The sequence below is a fragment of the Taeniopygia guttata genome, chromosome 5 (genome assembly GCF_048771995.1).
Source record: "Taeniopygia guttata chromosome 5, bTaeGut7.mat, whole genome shotgun sequence".
NCBI classification, from domain to species: Eukaryota; Metazoa; Chordata; class Aves; order Passeriformes; family Estrildidae; genus Taeniopygia; species Taeniopygia guttata.
Window position 1 is genome coordinate 32,774,156 of NC_133030.1, and position 25,330 is coordinate 32,799,485.

Here is a 25,330-nt window from a genome sequence, read left to right on the forward strand (position 1 = left end):
ACCACAGCACTTACTATCACATTCCTGTGGGTGACAGTGACCATAACATGCCCCATAACTTCAACATGCCTACAGCAATTCCTGAGCTGAAGAACACAGACAAGGCAGAGATTTATCTCTTCCTCAGTTTCTACCCCAACACAGGAGTGAAAACAGATAAGGATCTTACATTTCTGTAAAATAAGTAACTTCCTTGAGCACTGGCATGTTTATTCCATGTCAGGGAGGCCTAGTAAATTTATCTAGATAAATATATAGCAAAAGTTATGGGAGGTGGGTACCTTATCCAAAGCAGAGATTTAGTCTAGAAGTCTCTACCACTTATCAATGTACTTGGAAATTATAATCCTGCAGAGGTTTAAACACAGAAAATTAAAGCAGTCACTTGCCAGCATGTCTGTGTTGGTGTCTCTTTTCTTACAATCAATTTAATGTATCTGGAAAATAGTCTTGAAAAATGTTTGACTGCAATGCTACCAGCAAGCACCACAGACAGCTTAGATGTGTTCCTGGGCATCTGAAACAGCCACTATGTAAACTGTATCATAAAAGATGAAGCACCATGGGTTTTGCTTAGACTACACACACAGAACTACATTATATTAATTGAAAGGCTGAATTCCTGACTAGCAACAGGCAAATGACTAAGGTGACTAACACTAACATTGCTAATACTTCTCATAGTACTTGCCAAGCCAAGGAAATCAAAGATGGTTAGGGCAAGTCTACTGCAAACTGGGAGTGAGGACAGCACAGTGTATGCATGACTCCCATGGATAATGATATAAAAAACATGTTTGTGTACAGAGATAGCTGGGCTTTATGAATAAACCACTGTAAGAAACTGCAATGTTTCTTGCCCAATCACAATTTACTATTTTACTCTAAACACACAATTATTATTATGAAACCTGACTTTTCCTTTCAGAATTAGCAATAAACACCCTCACTTTTTAGACAATAACAGTAATATCCAAAAAAGCTTGTTACATAAGCCCAAAAATAATCCCAGTCTATACTGAAATGAGTTTACGTGATACCCAAACTTAGGAACCAAGTTAAATTGCAGCATTGCATTAAGAAAGAACATTTAAAGAACTGATAGAAAAAACACTACCGATAACACCAGTACAATATATTTTAATACCTTAACCTCTGGTTAAACTGTAAGATCATATTATGCCGTACTGTAATTGCTTTACAAGTTTTATTCTATTTTGGAATTGCCTTTGTGATCAAAGAGCTTAGAAGTAGGTGGGTGCCATCAGGTCAAGCAATGGAAGACTCTCGCATTTGAAACATAAAAGGTGGATCTAGAAAGCTAGTGGAACAAAAACCATTTACAAATTAAAGGAAAACTTCAGATTTTGTATCTTATAACTATTCCCCCTCCCTCCAGCAAAATATCATGGGTAGATTTTGCTAGGTTATTTTAAAATAAACTATATTGTCAGCTATATTTTCATCCAAAACATGTCAGGACAAGTAGTGATGCTATGCCTCCACAACAGCAGTCAATGCTTTAGCTCCTATTTCCTCCAGCCACATCACCTGACTTTAAATGCTCACTGATGCATAATGTTACCCTAGATAAGTGTCAAGATACATTTCATTGCTGCAGTGCCTCTGTACCTTAAGCTGATAAGAAGGCATGCTTCTCCAAATTCAGCAGTGTTCTTCAAAGCTGAGAAACATGATTACCTAGTGCACATTTAACTGGCTTCATAAATCAGACAATAATTATAATAAATGGCTTTAAAAAAAAAAATAGACTTCTCATGCTCTGAAGCTTAGATTACAGATGTTTTAGCATGAAACCAGAATATCCTCTTTCATCTTACTTAAGGAAAAGTAAATACACAGTAGAAGCATTCCCTCACTGATTCACCTTGGCAAGTCTTACATAGTAATTTGTCCAAAATCCACTTGTACTGAATTCAAAACAGTATTTAATGAATAAAATGTTTAAAAATAAAAGAAAGTCGAAGTTCAGTACCTAATACCTAAACATGTCCATTTCAAGGTTACCTTTCTGTCACATCTATTAGCTCACAGTTCAGCTGATCTTTACTCCACAGTGGCCAGATCTTTACAGTGAAGCACAGTGACTCCACTTGTGCCTCATATGCCATTACAACAAAAAACTGCACAGGTAGAGTGGAGTTAAATGTCTCTTTGAGTTTACACTGATAAAATCATACAGTATTGTAGCATTTTTGGCATTTATACTCTTGCCCCAGCTCAGTTTCATCCTCAGAACTGCACTGATCCATAAATAAGCAAAACACAGAACAAAAAAACAAAACAAAAAACCAGAACAAAAAAGTTTTCTAAGTATTTCCTTCCCCGCTTCTAAAATTAGTTGAGTAAGTAGCTATAATACAGAAATACTTCAGGGAGAGCTTTCATATTACTGGAGAATTCTCTTCCACAGAGCAATTCAATCTGTGACAGAGTTTCGCATTAAATTGCATTAAAGAAAATATAAGGCACAAGAAGTCTTCTGATTTTATAATAAATTAAAATAATAACCCTAACATGAACACTTGTTAGTGACAGATACTTGAATGATGCACCATAATCCAAGCTTGCTATTTGTTTATTAAAATGTTTACTACCTCTTCTGGCAGAATTCTCAGAGCTTTTATTAACAACTGAACTATCAAACGTAGGAGATGAAGGAAGAAAAAAAAAAAAAAAAACAAACAACCAAAACCTTGGATCTATTTGTTATTTTCAGGGAGCTATACCAGCATCCCACATAAGATCACAGCCAACTCTGTACCACAGCGAGAGTGGCACTGAGCCACAGCCAATAAACCACGCTGAGAGGAAGAGCGTGTTGGCTTGTACTCAGCACTGCGCTACAGACATCTCTCTTACACCCAGCCAGCCAAGTGCTCACTTGTCCTTATTTGTCAAAAGCTATTAACAAGGGAATCGGTAAATTACATTCATTACATAATTTAAATATAAAATTTATAAAATATGTTGCATGTTCTAACAGTGTAATTAGAAACAGTGTGTTCCACGAGAATGATGCAAAGGCATAGTTCTTAGTAGCAAATATAACTCATTTATACACATTTGAGAGCTTTCAAATTAAAATTGGGAAAGAGCTACTTGACAAATTTTCAGTGACTTTTTCACTTAAGTATGTAATGCAATTAAAACTAAAATACTTGGGCATCATAAAATTTTATCAGAGTTCCTCAGTGAAAGGTTTTATAAACACTTTGACATTAAATCAAATATTCTTTTTTTTTTTACAGTTTCATTTCATGTTCAACATTTCACTCGTTTTTACTGGCTGAGTACAAAATATTTATTGCTTAGTTCATCTGCTTTCCTCTTCCTCATGGACTTGCTTGTGTTTTCTCAGTATTTTTAGCTCCACTTGATCACAGGGCCTATCAAATTTAACTTAAATTATGCATTTACTATTTCTCCCTTAATTCACACCCACACCGATCCCACTATTAGACTTTTTATTAATTGCAGTTGTAAACAAACACTTGTCTTATTTCATTACATAGCTTTCCTTTTACAAATTAACCAACAATTCCATCAGAAAAAGTTTTATTTTCTACTGCCTGAAAGCATGATCTATAGCTGTGAAACAGACTATTTAGAAGGGGTCTTGATTATTAGATTCTGGTGAGAATAACTCATTTTGAGCAATTTTACCAAGACCAGTCCCTTGCCTCTGCTCAGCACAAAACCCTTCAAATCTTAATTTTCCTTTTCTCAAGGCTGAGTAGCATACAGTACATCACTTTCCTGCAGTATTGTTAAGATTTTCCTCCTGTAACTAGCTACTGCAGAAGATGACTTATTTTATCCTGTAAAGAGGCTGACCTGCTGCTGAACTGAACACAGGATCAAAACAGGCTAATGATGAATAACTTCAGTTAACATTTTCTTCCATGGGCTTTAAAATGAAGCAACAACAGAAACAGCTGTAAAACCTGAATAGTGCAGATGTATTTGAATGTCTTATTTCATCATTCACTCCTGTTCCAGAATAATAGAATGTCAAAACATTTTCTGATAAAGTCTCTCCTCAAGAGTAGCTTCTGCTGAGATAGAAAGGAAATAAGCCAGCATGAAGTCCAACTTTGCTGAAGGAAGGGACATAATTTCTCGAAGTAGTCAAATATGTACAAGCCTCCTTTTCATAAGGCTGTCAGTGGTCTGATCCTTCACATTACCCAGTATTCCTGTGTCTTAAGAAACACACATTGCTTTGCACCACTGTAATTGTAGAAACTACAGATGCCTACATCTCTGTGGATATACTTACAGTCACAGTTCTGGTCCAAATACATTAAGTTTCAAAACTTGCCCTAATGAGCCTGAATAATTTCTTATTAATGATTACTGATGTTTCATTTATCGCCTCTTTCTTTTCCAGTGATGATTCCAACATAATCCTTCTGTAAACTGAATACAATTACAAGGACAGGGCAACACAAAAGCTCGCTGTTAGGGTAGCTAATAATCTGGGAAACTAATTTCTGTTAAAAATATTCAGCTAGTGTCCTGTCCTGTGCAGAAGAACAGAAATGGTACAAAGAAACCATCATTTCAAATGCCAAAGTAGCACCAAAATTCATGGTCTTGAGAAGGCTCTGTATATATGGACCACTGCCTTAAACAAAGAGGAAAACTGGGGGAGAGACTGACAGAAAGAAAAGACTTAAAGAATGAAGATTCCTGTGATAAATAAAGGAACTCTAATAATTTAATAAACTCTTCTTTGAGAGCTGTTTTTCCACATAACATAAGGTTTTCTACAGGAACAGTTCTAATAGTCTGAAGTTAAAGGATATTAAGACCTTGTTTAAAATGGAGGCTTAAATCAGTTTTTTGTTGGGGAAAGTGATTGCTAAGATGACCCTGAAACAAATTTTAAGACAAGTTATTGCTGCATTAGAGAAATAATAAGAAGAAAGCATTTCTAAGTACTGCTAACTTTGCACAGATTATTGCTATCCCTTCACAGTAAGTGAGCGTATTAAGCTGTGGAAAAATACACAAGCAGGCAAGCTAATAAAAAGCTTAGATAATGGTAACACTGTGTGACTGAAATCAAAAGTTATGACAAAACCTTCCTGGAAAGGCTATAGTTAGTAAGACAAGAATACTATCAGACTATAAAAAATAGCTTGTGTACATACATGCTGCAGTCATCATACTGCTCATGTTTATTTCCTCATGTACACAATGAAAATAATAGTAGCAAATCAAAGATGATAAAACACATGACTGAGGAAGAAAGAGTCTCAATCCAATGAAAATTTTATCTTAGAGGCCTTAAGCATCATAAACTGTAAAAAAAAAAAAAAGCAAATCCTTTAGTTTAGCATATACAATAAATTAGCTAGAGGTTAAAAGGCTTAAGAGTGCAGATGGCAGGTCAAGAGAAACTCCTGAAGGAAGAAAGAAGAAAACACCTTCCTAAATGTAGAACTCGCTGCTATCACTGGGATTTCTGAATAAAACCTTGAGTTGATAATCTCTTTTTCTACTAGATCTGGGGGCATTTTTGTTTCACATATATATCTCCAAAATGTTCTGCTCAACCATACAGGCTGAAGCAGAGACACTTCTCAAAGGCATTTGAAACACAAGCAAAAAGGGAAGACATTTTCTCAATTCTGACTTTTTAAAAACACACATCCCAAAATACTTTACCAATATAAAACTGAGTTTTTCACATAAATGCAAAATATTAGAATTAAAAATATAAAATTGTTTTGAATTCTCCAACTCTTTACAAGCTCATCTATTGCTAATGCCTGTATAATCATTAGCAAATAATGAAGTACACAGAAACACTCCACCTATTTGAACACAAAGATTATCTTTAAATCTTACTCAGCTTTCAGTCACAAATTCATTCCTTGAGGATGTATTTTTAAGGTTGCTAGCTTTTAAAAAAACAATACAGAGCATACTGTTAAAAATAAGAATCAGTCTGTAAAGTGTGTTGCTTCATCATAGGCAGAATTGCCCTTGAAAAGCTATTTGCCTAAGGCTCATGGCAGGCAGCATTCCTTCTTAAACCAGGGAGAAGTAGTAAAAAGACTAAAATAACTATATTTCTTTGCATTTTTTCTGGCAACTTCTGTTTTTAGAAGGGATTCAATGCTGAAAGATTCTGAAAAAAATGCATTTTAAATTAAACTGTACTAAAAATACAGTCTGAATATAGTAACATTCTTATAGAATTAAAATAATTTATCGCAACTCTACTTCTTTTAGCTTTGAAAGTGAAGATTCTGAGAACCATTTTAGATGGATTTTGGGTAAGGGTATTGTAGCTTGGAGGAAGGCAAATTTTGCACTCATACACACAAAACCAAGATGATCCACCTGCGTATGGGGAAGAGTGGATAAGCATCACCCCATTTGGGATAAGCATTTTCTGGATTTTGTTGCTTATTCTATGAAAACTGATCTTAAGAGTTTTAATGTTTCAAGGATATTTAAAACTCAAACGCCTTCTGGAACTTTTCCTTATGGTTTGGACTTTGCAAAAGAAACCTGAAATACAATAGGCTAATACTCCTGAAGCCTCTGGTCTTCTCCTGAAATTTATGCATGTTTAAATGAAGATGAGGCTCTAAACTGTATGAAACTACTATGATATGTTGAATTAAAGCTTTTTCAAATCTTGTTCCCTAATTTTCACAGCATTACAAAGGCAGCAGAGTAGTCACAATACAGAGTTTCCTGATCAAAATGCCAATGGTGTGGGTACAACTAGAGCTCCAGGCACAAAATGGACACAACAGCTGCTCATGGTACCACACGCTGCTTCTCAGTCCTGAATCCTGCAGCCATCCCAGAACTAGAGTGGTAAAAATCACTCAGCCACATGGCCCTCTATTCTCTTTTTCTGGATGTGAAAACCAAAACAAAATTACATATTAGGGTATTTCCTGAATTATTTGCAATCTATGTAGTGAATGGCTTTCCTGACTCTGTTAGAACAGTGGTTTTTTTGTTAGCAAAAACAGGAAAGGATACATTAAAGGCATCTTTATGTGCACCTTTTTGAAAAACGGAACACAGTAGACTAAAAATCACCACCTTGTAAGAAATAATTACATCCTTTGTTAAAATGGAGAAGCGGTCCCAATCATGCATTCTCACATTTAATAGTTTCTCCATGACCTATTCTGGTTTCGAACACTTGGCACTGAACATTTCCACACAATATACCAAGCTATAGAGCATATTAACCATGCAGAATGCTTGTGACAATGAGAAAGATACTGAATGAAAAGGGGTAAAAAAAAAAAAAAGAACCTGAATGTACCTTTTCAAAACAGGTGTTACAATCATGTCAGTCAAATGACACTCACTCCAGAGCAACCCGTATTTTCTAAATCAATCATCTATCTGAAAATTACACCAATAACAAATTTCAAAAGGATGCACTGTATTTCCAACCACAAATATAGACAAGATACATTCTTGTATCTGAAACCAAATAATCAATAAAAAATAGAATTTAATTAGAATAAGAATTTATCCTTATTAGAATATAAGGAAGGGGAAGAAAATGGAGATAAGAAGGGAGATGCTGTAGTTAAAGAAGGACCAAAAAGCTAAGAACACAATTAGTAAGGGTATAAAGGGAAGCATTTACTGCTGGAGTATAACTGTGCTTCTTTGACATAGTCTGTGGAAAATCACTTGGGGTAATTTTTCAGTATGGCAGTATGTCAGTTTTGAGCTCAATGCTATCTTCATCATAAAATACTTAAGTCCTGGTTGCACTCTTGTGATGTTTATATGGCAGCATGGATAAAGGGAAAAAGACTAAGTGAAGAATCCATGGTAAAATTCAAACTGTAGTGAAATGAAAAAAGCATACATCAAAAATCCACAAGATTTACTGTAGGATAGCTATACTTTTCCTTCTTAAGCCACCATTTGTACAGATTTCTGTTATACACTGCTAAAATGTGATTTTATAGGAGTGCCCCAGAAAAGTTATGGCAGGACAATTCTAATTAAGAAAGCAATCTAGAACTGAAGTGCAGTGAATAATATTGCATAAAAGCATGAACAGATCTATGCATAACAATTTTCTGTATATCGGTGTCAGAATCATTCCTAAGATGTGCAGCAATGTGTGCAAACCTAATCTATGCTGCAAATAGGAACACAAATTTCAGAGAGGCCTTCTCTAAATAAGGCATTATTTCAAGTAGTTACAGCTTACACAAAAAGTAGCCTCTTATACAAAGAATCACATCCAGAGGTCAGCTCACAATTGCTTTCCAGAGCAGTTCAGAAGATCCATTAGTAGTAATTTTTAATAGTGAGATTAGAGGAGAGCAATTTTCTATCATGTAGTAAATTACCAAAAGCCATGTTGAGATGGTTTTGTTCCTCCATTTCTGGGAATTCCAAATTTCAGTTTAGCCATGTCAGCGAAGCCTGCTCTACTTTGAAAAACTAGTATTTGTTCACACAATGAAAACATTTTCAAGTTTGTGGGTGCTCCACTCTTTGTATGAAAGTCCTGCTCCTGAAAGAAGTATATAAAATTTGCCATACTAGCTCAGTCTAAATGTGCACACAAGTCAGTATGACGGTTCTGATGCTAAGAAACAAATGCTTAGGGAATAAACACATGACACAGAACATGATTTGTATCCTGGTACACACTTATCACCTCTTGCTGCCTTCAGTTCAAGAGCTTTCCTGACCTAGATGCTGCATTCAATTAATTTGCTTTAACATCCACAGTTGGTCTATTAGCCTAATTCCTTTATTTGTATTTATCATTTATACTCTAGGCTTCCATATGATGTTACATCAATTATGAAACAGCCAGTTCTGCCACACTTGTACAAGTACGTACTTTTATTAATTTTAAACCTGCTGCTCTATTTTTTTCCTGTCACAATTTCTGATCTGTGAAAAACAGTGAATAATTGCCTTTTTTTTATGCTATGCATTCTGTATACCTCCACCATATGTTGTTTTTTTGTTGAAGTGAAAAATTCTATTCTATTTAATTTCTTTGTGTGTAAGCTGTTCCAAACCTCTGCTTAACCTTATCATCCATACCATACCCCAACTAGAAGTTAATAAAGTAGTCAGGATTTAAGCACATCTGAGGTTTATAGTCATATAAATAGGTCTTCTGTTTGGTACTTGATTTTTTTAGACAGTATTTTTTTTTTAATTTTCTTTTCTGAGTATACAGAAACACACTTATTGCACTACAAAGTATTAAGAGAATCCTTTCATATCATTATCTTAAGAAATGCAGTTTAAACTAAGATCAGCACTAGACTATATCCTACCTGTAGATACAAAAAAAAATATATTTTTCATAGTGTAGACACTATGAGAAGATAACCCCCTTTAAATACCCAGAAAAGAACAGGATATAAATAGAAATAACTAAAGTTTGAAAGAATGAAGTCAGGTGAAGAGTCAGGTTAGCTGAGATTTGGATGAAGTCTGAAGGTGGCAAATAGGCTGGAAGAAGCTGTTTGAGTTTTGAGAGTCATAGATCCTCAGAGAGTGGAAAGCTGACAAAAATAGCAGATGCCATGAAAAGACCCCTCCAAAAGAAGCAGAAAGTTAAAAGACCAACTAAGGCAAGATTAGGTCACCAAGAGAAAACTACAGAATGCAACTAAAAGCTGTGGTGGATTTGGGTTGGACGAGAAGACAAAATGTCAGAGAGGTGTACAGCACAATCCCTCAAGGAAATTCCTATCATTACACATTAAGCTTTTAAAACTAATTTGGACTTTGGTTTTAAAAAATAGAATATTGACCAGGAAGCTGAGCTGCTATGCCATTATATTCCAAAGCAAATGACAGGCTATAGCATTATATTCAATCGGATGAACATTTTACATTCTACTCCTGTCTATTCTTATTAATTATTAGTGCAAATGATTACAGAAAGAAATCTTCTGGTACTTAATTCTGAGACTATGACAGTACTTGGTACAGTTTCAGTTTTCCTACTTCTTCTGTAAAAGCCATTCTGGTCTGGTCCTGAATATACCCAAACACAAAGGAAGCTTGTTTATATTCCTTCCAAATGCAAAAGGAAAAAAGTATCTACAAAAACTATTTACTTTTTTTTTAATTACAAGAAGTATTACAACTGTAGAATTATTCTAAAGTGACCTAACTCTGATTGGGATGGAATTGTCTTTCTCCACAGCAGGTGGCTGCACCAGAATTGCTGTGTTTTGGATTTGTGACTGAACAGTGCTGATAACACACCCATGTTTTCACTGTGGTTGAACAGTGATTGTAAAACATCAAGACCTTTTCTCTCCCTGCTCTGCCACCCCAGCAAGTAAGGCTGGGGATAGGAAAGAGCTGGGAGGGAGCACAGCCAGCACGGTTGACCAAAGGGATACTCCATACTTTAACATTGTGATGTATTTCTTTTCAGACATCAGAGAGCAAAACAGAGTAGGAAGGGCATAGCTTTTCTTTTGAACCCCTAAAAAGTCTTGCAACATTTTCATTTATTTTCCTACATGAAAGTTAAAGCACATTTAATAATAACAACAACAAACCTTAAATCTGAAAATGAATAATCTAGTAAATCTCCATGACTAATGAAGAAGTTTCTTATTTCAACAAACATGATATATCCTTACAGATCCTGTAAGTAGAGAAAATACCTAAACTTGTTTAGATACAGGTTCTTGGCTAACAAGTTTGAAGCAGCAAATCCCTGCAACACAGAGAAGTACAATACTTAATTCTGAAACTAGTACTAGAACTGAAGAGGGACGGAACACCCAAGATGCAGCTGCCATGAAAACAACCAACCCTCTCCCCTCAACAATACTTATCAGCCCAGACATAGCTCTGGAGCTGCACAGCCTCTAGTTTTAGAACAACTTATGCAGTTTCTTGATTAGCTCATAAACTTCTTAATTGCAGGCTACCACAGGGCATTCCAAGAGCAAGAAGAAGAAATTTCCTTCTAAGAATTTGGTAACTGTATGATAAGAGAAGACATGTTTGTTCTAAATGTAACTACTATTGGTAGATAAAGCTGACACAGAGCTTTAGAGAGGTTAAAGGAGACTGCTTTGGGCCAAGATGTAAAAATCATTTGAGTTGAAAGTTACTAAGTGCCAAAAAAAGACATTTTCTTATATTCTGTTTTGCACAGTCTGCTGCTATGGGTTTACTTCAGACAGATGAAGTTGTTCTTATAGGTTTATGAGTCATTAAGCTTAAACAGCCAAAGGACACATGCAATATTAGCCATTTTTGCTAGAAACTGTCAAGGAATCTCGTAGGTTGAGAATTCTTTTTCTTGAAGTGCAACAACCAGAGAAAACATTTAGGGACTTGTTCATATGACTGGAGGTAAAAAAAAATTGGCAAATGAACAAGAACATCCTCTGATACATTTGATGGAAGCTGGTTAGACTATGGAGAAGCCAAGCGGGAAAACTGGCTGGAGAAGAAACCCTGGCCACTCAAGGTCTTAAGCATGTTTTAATTATCTTGATGGAAAGGCAAATACAATTTTTTAAGGCACATGAAAGCTGCTTGCAGTTAAAGCAGATAAAGGTTTGTCTCAATCTCCCAGATCAATGAGAAACCATAAGCATAGCATAAAGCCAATTTTATGTACATCAACTTTTAAGAAGTACTTATTAAATTAGAGTCATCCTCATGAATTCCTTTATGCAGGTCTCAGATCTTTGGAAGTTTGTCAAGTACAATTTTTTCACTAGATTCAATGCCTATAATAGGCAGCATTTCTGTAATGCCCAGCATTGCTTTTCTGCATAATAGCCTGGGCTACCACAGACAGCTTTCCAGCCATCCCAATAAAGATAACCTGAAAAAATCACTCCACGCTTATAGATGAGCTCAGGAGGCAAGAGAAGCAGAGAAGTATTTTTGTTAGCATATTAGGGAAAACATGCTAATACAGTCAACTAATGGACAAACAACTGAGCATGAAGGCCCACTAAAAGGTTGCTGCACAACAAAGTAACTGTGGATAAAATTACAGAATAAATGTTTCCTTTCTATATAGCATTACTGAGACCAGTAGTTAAATAAAAGAAAGAGGCATGACATTCACATATTGTAAGAGGCACTGAAAAACCAGAAAGGCTGCACAAATGGGAGAGGGTGTGAATTGGTATCCTCATAACACTGAATTTGTAATCTTCAGCAAGACAGAATATGACACTGGCTTTCAAATGAAAACCAAAACACAGAAAGGATAAGTTACAATACTTCCAGTTTTCCCCAGAAAGTGCTAGACAGATTCCTCCATGTCAAGATGGAAACTGAAGTTTTACATCCACAGACTTAACAGTGCATTTATCAAGTCTTCAGTCACAGAATCGTTAAGGCTGGAAGAGGCCACAGTGGGTCATCTTAAGAGTACATTGCATGGGACTGAATACAGAATTCAACACAGCACTGCAGGTGAGGCTCACCAGGGCTGAGCAGAGGGGCAGGATCCCCTCCCCTGCCCTGCTGGCCATGCTCTTCCTAATGCAGCTCAGGATCCCATGGGCTCTCCTGGCACAAGGACACACTGCTGGCTCAGGGACAGTTTGGTGTCCACCAGGACTCCAGACCCTTCTCCACAGAGCTGCTTCCCAGCAGCTCAGCCCTCAGTCTGGGCTGGGCCATGGGGTTATTCCTGCCCAGGTGCAGGACCCTGCACTTGCCTTTGCTGAATCTCAGGCAGTTCTTCCCTGCCCATCTCTGCAGCCTGCTGAGGTCCTTCTGAAGGGCTGCACAGCCTCTGGGGTATCAGGCACTGCTCCCAGCTTTGTGTCATCAGTGACCCTGATGAGGAGGGATCTGCCCTTCATCCAAGAATTCAATGAATTAAGGTAAATAATTATGGGCCCAGCACTGACCCTTAGAAGACACCACCAGTGATAGCCTTCACCTAGACCCTGTGCCACTGATTATAACCCTCTGGGATCTGCCATTCAGGCAGTTCTCAATTCACCTCAATGTCCACTCATCCAGCCCATGTTCCTGAGGAAATTGCCTATGAGGATGCTGTGAGAGACAGTGCCAAAAGCCTTGCTGAACTCAAAGCAGACAATATCCACTGCTGCTCCCTCATCCATCCAGGTATTTGTTTCATCCTACAGTATATCTTATGTAACTAGTAAGATTTAAAAAAAAATAGAACTCCTCAAAAATTCCTTTACCGTCTTCAGTCCTTAAGTAACAAATAGTAAGGACCTCACAACTTCTTCCAAGAAGAATTATAGCTCCTCCTTCTAAGGCTGCAAAATACAATAAGGGATAAAGATGACTTCTGTGAGATAGAAATCTCTCATCATAGAAAAATGGAACTCAGAATTAATCCACAAGTTTCTTACTAATAGGTCTATTACCATTTTGCATGTCTTTCTAATGCAATTACTTGGGGTAAATAACATTTCCTTCTCTGTAGTACACACTCATTAAAACAAGTTCTAATTTCCTGTCAAAAGTTACCTGTTTTTACATTTTATATTTATCCACTCTCGTAATCGGTCTGAAGGAGACAAGAAACACAGTTTAGATGTGATGTGATTTTGCCTAGAAAGAAGTTATTCAGAATCTCTTGGACATTGTTCATCTCAAAGAAGCTCTGAAGATGTTTCCAAAACAAATACATCAGTAATTATCTGCAGCTGCAGCTACTGAATTGCACAGAAAGATGAGAAGGATCATATTTTCTGTTTAGACAAGTATTTTATGACATTTATGTCTACATACAGGCTAGAGCTGAAAGGACACTAAGAACTAAAACTTCAGAATCTCTATACATAGAACTTCTGCTTGAAGTAGGTGGACCTATATACCAAGCAGTCTAATGATTGGATGGTTCACACTTCAGGTCTATTTAAGTAACTTCTAGTGAGAAAAAAAAAAAAAAAGCAGTAGTAAAAGTCTCAGGAAAAGTTTCAGGTGATAGACATATTTCATTAGATCTATCCCATTTCTCTCCTGAGCACAGATTGGCTATTGAGGGTGGAAAAGGACAGGAAGACAGAGGCATGCAGACGATTCAGCCTGCTCACAAGCAAGGGGTCAAATGAACTGATCAATATGTTTAACTTTCCTTGAGCACCAGCCTTTTGCCTTGCTAGAGAGCCTCAAAGATCTCCCCACAAAAGCAGGACTTTGCTAGCACCTTAAACTGTGTCACTGCCTTTTTCTTCAGCTGAATAAAGTCTGAACCACCATCTAAGAATCAGCAGCCCAGTTGCACCTATTCTCTGCAGCTCTGCTGTTTAGGACAATGAATGGGAAAATACCTATTGTCAACTCATGGAGAATAATCTCCTCTGTAGAATGAAACATTTTAAATATCCGTTATGAGTTACTGGAATGGTAGGCAGGGCTTCATCTAAACCAAATCACGGGATTTGAATATTCATAGCCACATTAAGTTACTTTTATAGAAACCAAATTAAGTTCCATCTGGTTTTTGGTCATATTAATTACACAGAAGACAAACCAGAATGCATACATTTTCATAGAAGAAAAGGGAAAAGATAAAAGGGAGGGGAAAAAAAAAATAAGTTTGCCCTTCCAGCTCTCTACACTTCCACTGGATCAAATATGTAGGATTATAATCTGCAGAACTCTCCCTGACATTCTTAGCTATAAATTCTAGTTTCTTCACCAAATGATATTTAGAATTTTTTCAAACTATCCAGTCAATGTTGTCTACTATAAACTGAACTAATTCTTTCTCACCAGGCAAACAGAACAAACCTTTTAATAATATTTTATGTACTGTAGAACACTCATACTTCCTCTTTTGACACTGTTTCCTCAATTAATTAACCTGATATGCATTTTCTGTCTTCTCCTCTTTCTTTTCTTCTACACACCTCTGGATCTCTGAGTGTGTCTGTCTCTGTCCAAAACAGCACACTATATAGCTCCAGGGAACCCAATCTAGCTAAAGACATCCCTGCTCACTGTAGGAGGTGACCTTTAAAGGACCTTTTCAACCCAAACTATTCTATGATTATCTGCAATGAATAAAAAACTGCAAACCACCTTTACAGTTGAACTATGATCAACTTTTTGCAGAAACTAAGTTTTTATCTAATTAATCACTAAATGAAATTTAATTTTAAAGTTGTTGCATGCTTCCTTCTCCCACAATCTATAACTCCTCACTTCAGGTTTATTTGATATGATTAGTATTTGGGTTTTTTTCCTTTAGCAGAATTTTCATTTTTATTGACACAGTAAATTGTGAGTTAATCACATACAAGTATAGGTGACCAAACTATTGATTTGAGCAGCAGAGCTTTTATTAGCACTGCTGAGAGAACTGAAAGCAGATTACATTTACAGTCCTGCTCCAGCTGGGAAATCACACGGGGAAAAAAGGCTACTCTGACAATTAGGCATATTTGATATAAATTAAACATTAATGAAAAAAACCAACAATGCTGTCTATTTTACAGAGTTTCATTTCAAGGTAAAGACACACTTTCAGCTGTCCAAAAAAAAAGGCCCTCTGCAATAACAAAAGAGAAGTTGTCTGCTGCAGAGACAAGAGTGGCAAACTAAGAGGGACACAGCCATTTGCAGAGAAAGAATAAGAATTTTTTATGCAAATCTAATGTTTGCATTTGAGATTATCAAGAAAAGAGGCAGTGCATCTACAGTCAGCACAAATGAGCACTAAAGAAATTCTAAAGTGTAAACATTAAATGGGTAAGAGGATTAAGCAAATGCTATTTTACAATTCCAGGTATTATTACAGGCATCAATCATAGCCAAATAGGCATAAGATTTTAATTAAACTTTATTCTTTATTTCAAAAAAAGATTAAAGCATCTCTTTGTCTGGCACTGCCATGCTTCATCCCAATACTGTCCTTTGCATAACAAAGAATTCAGATCCCATAGAACCTTAAAAGTCACCTACAGAAGGCTGCATTGAACAATATTGCCTTAGATGGTTTCTTCATTTTGGAGATTCTCTCACACCATTACACATTTTGCAAGAACTCTTAATAGGTGCTCAGTCATAAAACAGCAAGAATATAGATTTGGAAAGACAAACCCAAGTCTATATATTCCTATCATTCAGCAGAAACAGGACACTTTTCTTGCACTGTAATCTGTCATATAGCAAAGTATCATAAGCAGCCCTTGAAATCTAACACGTACTGAGACTTTATTCAGTCTTTCAAAGCGACAAAAATGGCTACATTGCTGTCACTTGTGCTTCTTGTGCCATAAGAAATAGAAATCTATTTAATTTCTTTTAAACATTACAACAATTTACTACAATATTCTTCATGTGAGTTATGGTCAATGTAGAAAATGAAAAGATTCCATCACTTCTGGTAAAAAATATAGAAAATAGTTTTCTACAACAAAGGCATTTCAACTTTCTGAGAGTAAACTCAAAAGGTGCAAGCCCAAAATTATATGTAACACAAAAGCCTACCTGCAGCTGCAAAACCCACATAAAATTCTAAAGCAAACAAATGAAGAATCAAAGCCAACCAACCAAAATACTCAAAAGATACCACTCAACAGAAAAATTTTGAAAATTAGGACCTTTAAAATAACTTTGACTTCAACACTTAAACAGTAACTATTAAAAATTTATCTATTACATTCACTCTTTACATATCAAGCAACAATTATACTTGCCTCTTGTACCTCTATTTCAAATGTATAAATCATCACATACACTATTATCAAAATCGCCCAAGGATACATGTACATGTGCATTTATGTCATTTACCTCTAGCAACATGACAAAATAAATTCTGCATCTACACAATTACTATAAATCCCTGTAACTAAAATAAGATGCCAAATGCACCTTATTTTTTACTATTTCTCAATCAATACTGAAAAATCTGCTCTTTCAGCAGTAAGGACCAGCACATTAGAGCTCACTGTGGAATGCACTGTCATTCATGTTAAAAAGATGCAAATTTTTTTATTTTTCTGTCACACTCACACACTAGCAAGAACATTTTCAGCTAGTACCAAAGTTAACAGATGAGAAGAAAAACCCCATGAACAAAAGAAAACCACAAACAAAAAACTGAATGACCAAGAAGGTCTGATACAATTTCAAGTCCAGCTCAAAGCTCATGAAATTGAATTTGATTTTAGAGAAAGATACAATACTGAGATAAAGACCAAGCAGTCTTGTGATGAAGCAAAATTTAAATGATGTACTAATATACTTAAGTTGAAAAAGGTAGTAGAGGAAGAAACACATATCAGCTGTGTAAAATCAGATACAAAGAAAACAGATTCTAGATTAAAGTAATTGACAATAACAATTATCCAGTAATATTCTAATTTATATGCAATTCCGCCTTAAAAAAAGGGGGGCAACAATGTGCATACAATTCCTCTATAGAAATACTAGCATGCACAATCTGTTACCCTCTGATGACTCTTAAACCCTTTACTGTATGTGCTCTCTGGATGTTACTTCAGAATTATATTAAAAATAAGGTGTTTTTAATAATACTTGCTTGTATTAAAGACTAACAAGTTGACAAGCATAAACCACTAAGGCATTATGTGTACTTCATCATACTACTTCTTTATATAATTACAAAACTACTCACAAGGATATCAGGAAGAAGCTTTTCTTTGCTTAGCAATAAGAGCCAGATACTCACAAAGAAGGGTCTTGGACCAGATCTTTAAGGTTTATCCCACTACGATCCTCGGCAAGGTTCCTGAAGCAACTGTCACTCACTAAAAAAAATAGAAATAAAATTAAAACAAAACAAAATAAAACAAACAAAATAAAATAGGGGAAAAGTTTAAGAACGGAACACAGATCATTTGATTAACTAAAAATGCTTTTTGGTGTTGGGTGGAATTTGAGCAATCATATATAAAGTCTGATTTTCATTGAGGTGCCACCTAATTCAATGATAAGTCAGCTCAATGGAAAGTGTGAAACACTGTATCAACTTATGCAGAAATAAACTGCACAAATTTCAGGTGGTGTCCTCACTACTTGTCCACCTGAAGCCACAGGAAATCTCTAACACATCAATTCACAGGTATACACTTATCCATACATTTAACAGGAGAGTCTTTAATAATGATAATAATATAATAATAATCTTCAATATACTTAATCAGAAACATTGAGAGCTGTTAAGTATTTAAGCTCATAGCTATTCATGAGTTAGCAAAAATGGTTAATATGAGCAATAACCAAAACAAGTAATTAAGAGCAAAAATTTATTCAATTAACTTATAAATAACTTATAAAATGCATGTAAAGCAGCTAGTTACTGTAATAACTGAAATTACAGTAAATGTCACAGAAATTTTAAAGAGTATTAAGCACACTAACTAGTGTGCTTTCATTTTCTTCACTAATTAAAAGAAAAAAAATTAGAAGATACCTAAATCTCAAACTCCAAATTGGTTCTCTAGGCTAAGTCTCTCAGCACATGTACTCCAATCCTAAAAGCCATCTAATTTCTCTTAAATAACACCACAGTCAGTTTAATAGGTGGAAAAAGAGGAGTGGTACAAATACTTTTAGAATAACACAGTATCAGTTTAAAGGAATTAGTTATTTCAGACTACAGCAAACTTTCTGAAGGACACACAGGTTGTCATATGGAAAATCAGTGTAAAGATCAATTTCCCTTAATGGGCAAGGTAATCTGTGAGACAAAGTTCATGAAGAAATGCATTATTGCACATCTTCCAGCACAGAATACAGCCTTACATTTGATGAACAGGGATGTGTTTAAATCACTGCAAAAGCAAGTGTTCCGACTTCTTTCTCTGTAAATGCAAATTCCTTATTTAATTTACATCTCTAAGTATACATGTCCATCACCAGCACCAAGAAAATGCAAATCATTCCCAAAATACATTGTTTTCACAGATTACAACACGTACAGTGACAGACCTACCTAACATACTACAAAACTGCAAAATGTTTCTACTAGTACCTCTCATTGGCAATGCATCTCACAAGTGTGAAACCTGTTAAGTCTGCTGCGAAGGACAAGTATTGGAGGAAAGCATCCAGAAGAAGAGGGTGGTGCAGCTGATGAAACAGGTAGTAGCACTGGCCCTCACAGAAAGCCTGACAGTTTATGACTGTGAGAGAGGTACTTGTCAAGTGCTGAAAACATTCACCTCAACACTAATACCAAAGGCTATCCTAAGCTTCTCTCTCCCACTGTCTCTGAAAACAGTACCTCACAATTGCCTGCAGCACACAATCCCTGAAAGCCCTTAGTCTTTCACAAGGAGTCTCCTGTCTTTGAGGTACTTGTCTCAGCTTCATTTTGAACAACAACTACCTGTGCAAACTAAGCCTGGACTCTCAGCTTGTTCCTCCCATGACAACTGAACCACTGCCTGTATAACAAACTGCAAGCTACCTGTACTGAGCTCACAAGCACTTGCCCCACTGCCTGGGAAGCTCTGAGTGAGCAGCTGGAGCCTTCTGGAATTTTTCATTTCCATCCCACCTATTACACTGAACCCTTGAGTGGATCTCTTAACTCTTTAGTTAAAGGAGCAATTCCAAGATCAGCAGATCCACAAACAACTACATGTTAGATTTTATGGGAGAAAAAATTCCCACCTACATTGATATTTGATAGTTTATGTTTGCTTCTTGTCAAGTTTGGCAGCAAAACAGCAAACAGAACATTTTACCTACAGTCCTGTCATAAATTCTACACTGCCAGTGTATCAACATATCTCCTATGCTAACACAAAACACCATGAATGAAAATTGTGCTCAACGCTGTTTTTTCACTACTGACAATTCAAATATTTTTTAAGCATTAAATATTTAATCTAAACATGCTGTATTTCTCCTCCTATCTCCTCATGGAAAGCAGTCACAGTGATAATTGAGGAAACTAGTGTCTTTATCTCAAAAGTCATTTTTTCATTTCCCCTTTAAAAAACAATATATCATTAACTTATCAGTAAAACTGACCATTATTTGTAACTCATGATTTAAAACACAAAATGTGTTTCAAAAAAATGCTTAAAATGAATGCCTAGATTTGTCAGAGACAGCCTTTGCTTAACTTGTCTTAACATAAATCCAATATTATAACACTCTTTTCATGAATGAATTTTAAAATTGCAAACCTTCCCTCTACTGAGCAGACCTTGGCAATACAACCATTTCCTAAAAAGACTATCTCAACATCAAATATCTACAAACTTGGAAAAATGTATAAACCTTATCTCCTCTGTTTTCTTCTTTGATTGCAGCAGAGTTAGAACAATGTTAAGCTGCAAATTGGTAAGCAAATCTCTTCTTAGGGTACTGTTCTAGCTGGATTTAAAAAACACAGATGCTACAGATAAATGTAAAAAATTCCAAACCTGGTTTTAACAATCAGGAATTCCAATAGCTTAGTTAATACTAACACTTGACTATAATTGTCAATAAAATGACTAGTATGGATAGCAACAGGAGAGTTTCTAGTGAGTGGAAATAATTCACTGGAATAGGCACTTGGTCTGCATACAAGCACAGCCCTGCCCTTTCACATCCTTGCGAACTCTTACCATAAATAAGTAAAATAAATGTTCAGCAATAAAGGCAAGATGGAAGCAATCAAGCAGAGCAGGTAGTCTATTTTTCACAGCTTAGAAAACTTTAAATCAACACTGCACATACTTAAAAAGTAACATATACCATAACTGAAATGCAAGCTATTTAAAGAGGAGAGTGAAACTGATGGCATGGCAGAAATATCAGGGTGACCAATGGTGCTTTAAGGTTTGAGGAAAGAAAACGTAGACAAAAACTTCACATCACAGACACAGGCCATGCCTAACTTCTCCTTGAAGCATAACCAAGGGATACTTTTGCATAAGACATCTATATGAACACAATCCCCATTCAGGGTTTTATTGTCTTGTTCCAAAATTAATTTTTCCTTTTTAACCCTCTGAAACTTTATAAAAGCTATAAGCATTGTTGAGCAGATGGTTTCTGGAGAGATACAGAACTGTTAGCTGTTCTTCTCTACATACACATCAAGTGTCTGAGCCTCTGGTCTGCAGTACACCCCCCACAGGTACTTTCTTAGAGACATGGCAAATGACTACAAAAACAATACCCTAAAGTACATTTGCTCCATGGAATATTGCACATACAATGCCAGTCTGTAAGGTGCCAGAAATGTTCTTAATACACTAAATTTTGGCACAAATATCACAGGCATCAACTGAACAAAACACATAGTCCCAAAAACATCACAGTCAAGCAAAATCCCTAAACATGCATTGAACAGTTTGACTTCCAAGTGAGCTGTTACATGTAGCAAAGCAAACAGGACTTAGCAACAGCTCCAATTTTCCCAACATTCATCCTACTTCCAGCTCCTGGTTTCTATTACTGATGTTCTGTTTCTCACCCCTGTCTAGTCTTGTGCCTAGGAAGTAACAGAGGTGGGAAGCTAATAAGGGAATACAGCTCTCACCTGCCAATTACACAGCATACAAAATTCCCGACAGAAAGCTTAAAATCAGCATTCACACTCTAATGTGCAAACATCCAATTTACAACAGTTGTGAAGCCTTCCCACTTGGCATTTGTGAACTTCTAAATTTGTCCATGTGATTTTTTTTCCCCATTGCTCTCTTTAGCAGGCTTTTAAATGAGACAACACTGAAGAGAAACAGATTATTAGCCTGCTGACTTCCAAAATAAGAAGTTCTGTAATTCTGAAGGCAAACTAATATTTTCTTCAAGTAGTGGCAGGTCATAATCTATTACAAAATGTATCCTTATTTTATTTTTAAAATGTTCTACAATTTGAAAACCATGTAGTTCTTTAAAAATATCACTTAATCTCTCTCATCTCACAGAAAGTACTCTCAGTAAAGAAGAGCCCTCTTTAAATCAAATCACTTCCAAATCTACAGCTGATAATAGTGATTTTCATATTTATATTAGTTAAAAAAATGCAATAATCACTCAAAAAATGATCAAATATCTATAGTTTAGTAAAGAAAATTAACAATTAAGTTTACTTCCCCCATATCTAAATATGTGATTCCAGAAAACTACCTTTCAGATTCTCCTCTAGGTTCCCAGAATTCAGAACTATTTTCAGATCAGATGTGACTGCCTGTTGATAAAAATCATCTTGACAACAAAAACACTACACCCATAAGGACAGTCACTGGTGCACTATTAGTTTGAAAATACATGGACTACAACTTTGAACAGTATGGACTGAAATATCAGTTTCTTATTTGTCTTTTAGAGATAATATCTCCTAAGTTCAGTTCTTTTTCTTAGGACCTCTTCATCTACCATTGCATTTTTGACAAGATTTTACCTTACCCCTCTTTTTACAGGCTCATTTATGTATTTAGGCTTTATAACAGATTCATAGAATAATATTTATTGCACTTGGGATGTTCTAAAAAGTACTGGTCTAGCACAGTGTTGTAGTCCAGTCTGGTTTCGCCTGCAACAAGCATTATTCAGGAGACTCGTTCCAGGTTCAGGTGGTTCTGTTCCATGTACTGCATGTAAATGTTTCAGGATTGAAGTATTTCGCTTTTATGGCCCCAGCCTTATACACAAGGCAGCAAGCAACTTCTTTACCTATTACAAATATTTTTGACTTCAAGAAATAAACTCTGCTAGGGAGGCTTAGAGTCTTAGGGTTCATGATATAGCAAGGTAACCGAATTTTTTCTCAGACCTCAAAACATCTCTCTTTAAAAGCCTGTTCTGCAAACACAGAATTCCTGTCCTACACATGTTCTATATATGTCCTATAAGGCATATTTTACAGAAGGCAACGGAAGGAGAAAGCAACAGAAGATTGATTCTTTTAAAATTATTTTAAGGTATTTTATGGGTCCCACAGCCAGTAACACCACGGGTAAATAATGCTGCCTTTTTTCTCTGCTACTGACACATTTTTCAAGTGAGTGCATGACAACCAGAAAACATACATAAAACAGATGGCACATTACAGAAATTTTGTAGCACCTTCTCCAGATCTATCAAAGAAGACAGCAAATTAATTTTAAGAGCAGCACTTATACTATTTGCATATCTGCACACAAATCTGATGTATTTGCAGAATAAGAACTACGAGTCTCCATGCAAACTGAAAATGCTTGTAATTGACAAGAAAATAAGTTATCTGTGAGTATCAGAAATAAGGCAGGCTGATTTCCTAGGAACTTGTGATCTAAATGCCATTTGCTATCACCATATTAATCTAGAATGGTATCCTCACAGATTGAAAAGGATATAAAAAAGGTGCTAAGGTACTGGAACAACAAGGGAAAGGTTCAGGTGACCTACTGAAAAACAGGATGATCATAAACCAGAAACACAAGTTAGACACATGAACCTATGATTTTTTTTTTTCCTAGGAAACAGAAGCAGTGACATTACTTGTAAACCAAATGTACAAGAGGGCTGTTTAATGATAAAATAAAGTAAGAGAGCAGAGGAAGTGAAAAGAACTTTCTTGAATCACTTAGCAAAAAAACCATCAGATGGTAGCCACTGTTGTGTTTATGTAAATACAACGGCAAAATAAATATCAGAGGGAGAAAAGAATAGTATTGCAGAAGAAATTTAACTGTGAGAAAATCATAAGAAACAGAGCATAAATTTTCAAAGAGTTAGAGAGGTGAGCCCTCACAAATAATCTTTCTATAATAACAGTGAGAGCAAGGAAAGCACAGACTTGTTCTCAACAGATTTAAGGATAGATTAAATGACACAAATTGTTCTTGAAGACCTGAAGCATTCTGCACCACAGTAGCTAATGTTGTGAAATCTATGTTAGAGTTTCTCTGAAGGCTATGAACTTCTAAACCTCCCCAGGGTTTCTCCCATTTTCTAACAGCAATTAAATGAGGCATTTTTTTCTGTGTATCCATTAGTCTAGTGGGTTATGCCTCTCTCAAATGATTAATCATTTAAATTTTATAATATTTGTGTAGCCTTAGGCTACAAATTCTGCACTGGGTTTTAATCTAATATTTAACAAGCTTGAGTTTGAAATCCACCCCACTGTCAGTGTGATCACTGCAATGATCAGGTGAACTTCAGAAGAAAAACATTAAACCACTAAAGACATTCAACTCTTTGGAGATGCAGCATTAGCAATACTTCTAATTGTTTGTACCCAATAAAAAAATTAAGCTCCTTAAATCTACGAATAATAAGCACTTGATGAATTCTTTTCTTTTGGCTCTTGTTATTAGAGATAAATTAGTTTGTGTTTCATGTGGATTTTTTTTCCCCCAACAAGTATTTCCAATAAGAAGTTTCCAGAAGTTACTATAAAACCATAAAAAACTCCAGGATGGGAAGGAAAAGTATAGAAGGCAAGCACATCCAAGCAGTGTGCACAGGAAGCTATTTCTATCCTGGGCTGCACCCAAGGAAATGTGGGCATCAAGGCAAGGGAGGGGAATTTACCCCTCTGCTCCACTCTGGGTGGAGTGCTGCTGCACCTGAGTGCTGCATCCCATTCTGGGATCCCCAGCACAAGAACAACATCAACCTGTTGGAATGAGTCCAGGGAAGATGACCAAGTTGATCAGAGGGTTGGAGCACCTATCCTGTGAAGACAGACTAAGACAGCTGGGGCGTTCAGCTTGGGCAACAGAAGGTTCTGAGAGGGAAACCTTACAGCACCTTCTAGCACCTAAAGAGGGCTACAAGAGAGCAGGAGAGGGAATTTTTAAAAGGGCATTAAGTGATAGGCCAAGTAGTGATGGCTTTGAACTGAGTTTAGACTGGATAATAGAAAAATGGATAACAGAAAATTGGATAATAGAAAGACATTCTTTACTGTGAGAGCGATGAGACACTGGAACAAGTTGCCCATGGAAGTGGATGCTCCATCACTGGAAGCATTCAAGGCCAGGTTGGATGGGGCTCTGAGCAGCCTGGTCTGGTGGAAGGTATCTATGACAGGGAGGTGGGAATGAGATGATCTTTAAGATCGCTTCCAAATCAAACCACTCTGTGATTCCACAATTCCCCTAGGTCATTGTATCTATGGCTTGGCAGATGCTTTCCCTGAATCCAGATGTACAGCTACGCACTACAGGACTTCCAAGGAAGACTACAGGAAAGCACATGGGAATCACAGAGATAAGGTATGGAGCTGGAGGAGATCCAGGAGCAGATCACAAAGCCAGCTGTCTTACTGAGGATTTTGGGTCCATCTTCTGAGTTCAAGTAAAAGGAACTAAAGGCCATCAGCAGTACTGGATTAGGAGAGTGAGTGATGCAAGCCCAGAGCCACAGAAATTAGGAGAAAGCA

General features: G+C 36.3%; 1 protein-coding gene across 29 annotated transcripts in view; it reads right to left on the reverse strand.

Annotated features, from left to right (window-relative positions):
• The window catches only part of GPHN (gephyrin), a 269,956-nt gene that overhangs the window by 169,460 nt on the left and 75,166 nt on the right, over positions 1 to 25,330 (reverse strand). For 26 of the 29 annotated variants that reach the window (XM_030275515.4, XM_032748478.3, XM_030275514.4 and 23 more), the window contains exon 2: positions 17,681 to 17,759. In XM_030275515.4, the coding sequence (XP_030131375.2) occupies positions 17,681 to 17,759 (79 nt within the window). Of the gene's footprint in view, positions 1 to 17,626; positions 17,761 to 25,330 lie in introns of those variants that run through there. The other 3 variants (XM_041716395.2, XM_072930112.1, XM_072930115.1) reach the window with 2 other exon arrangements.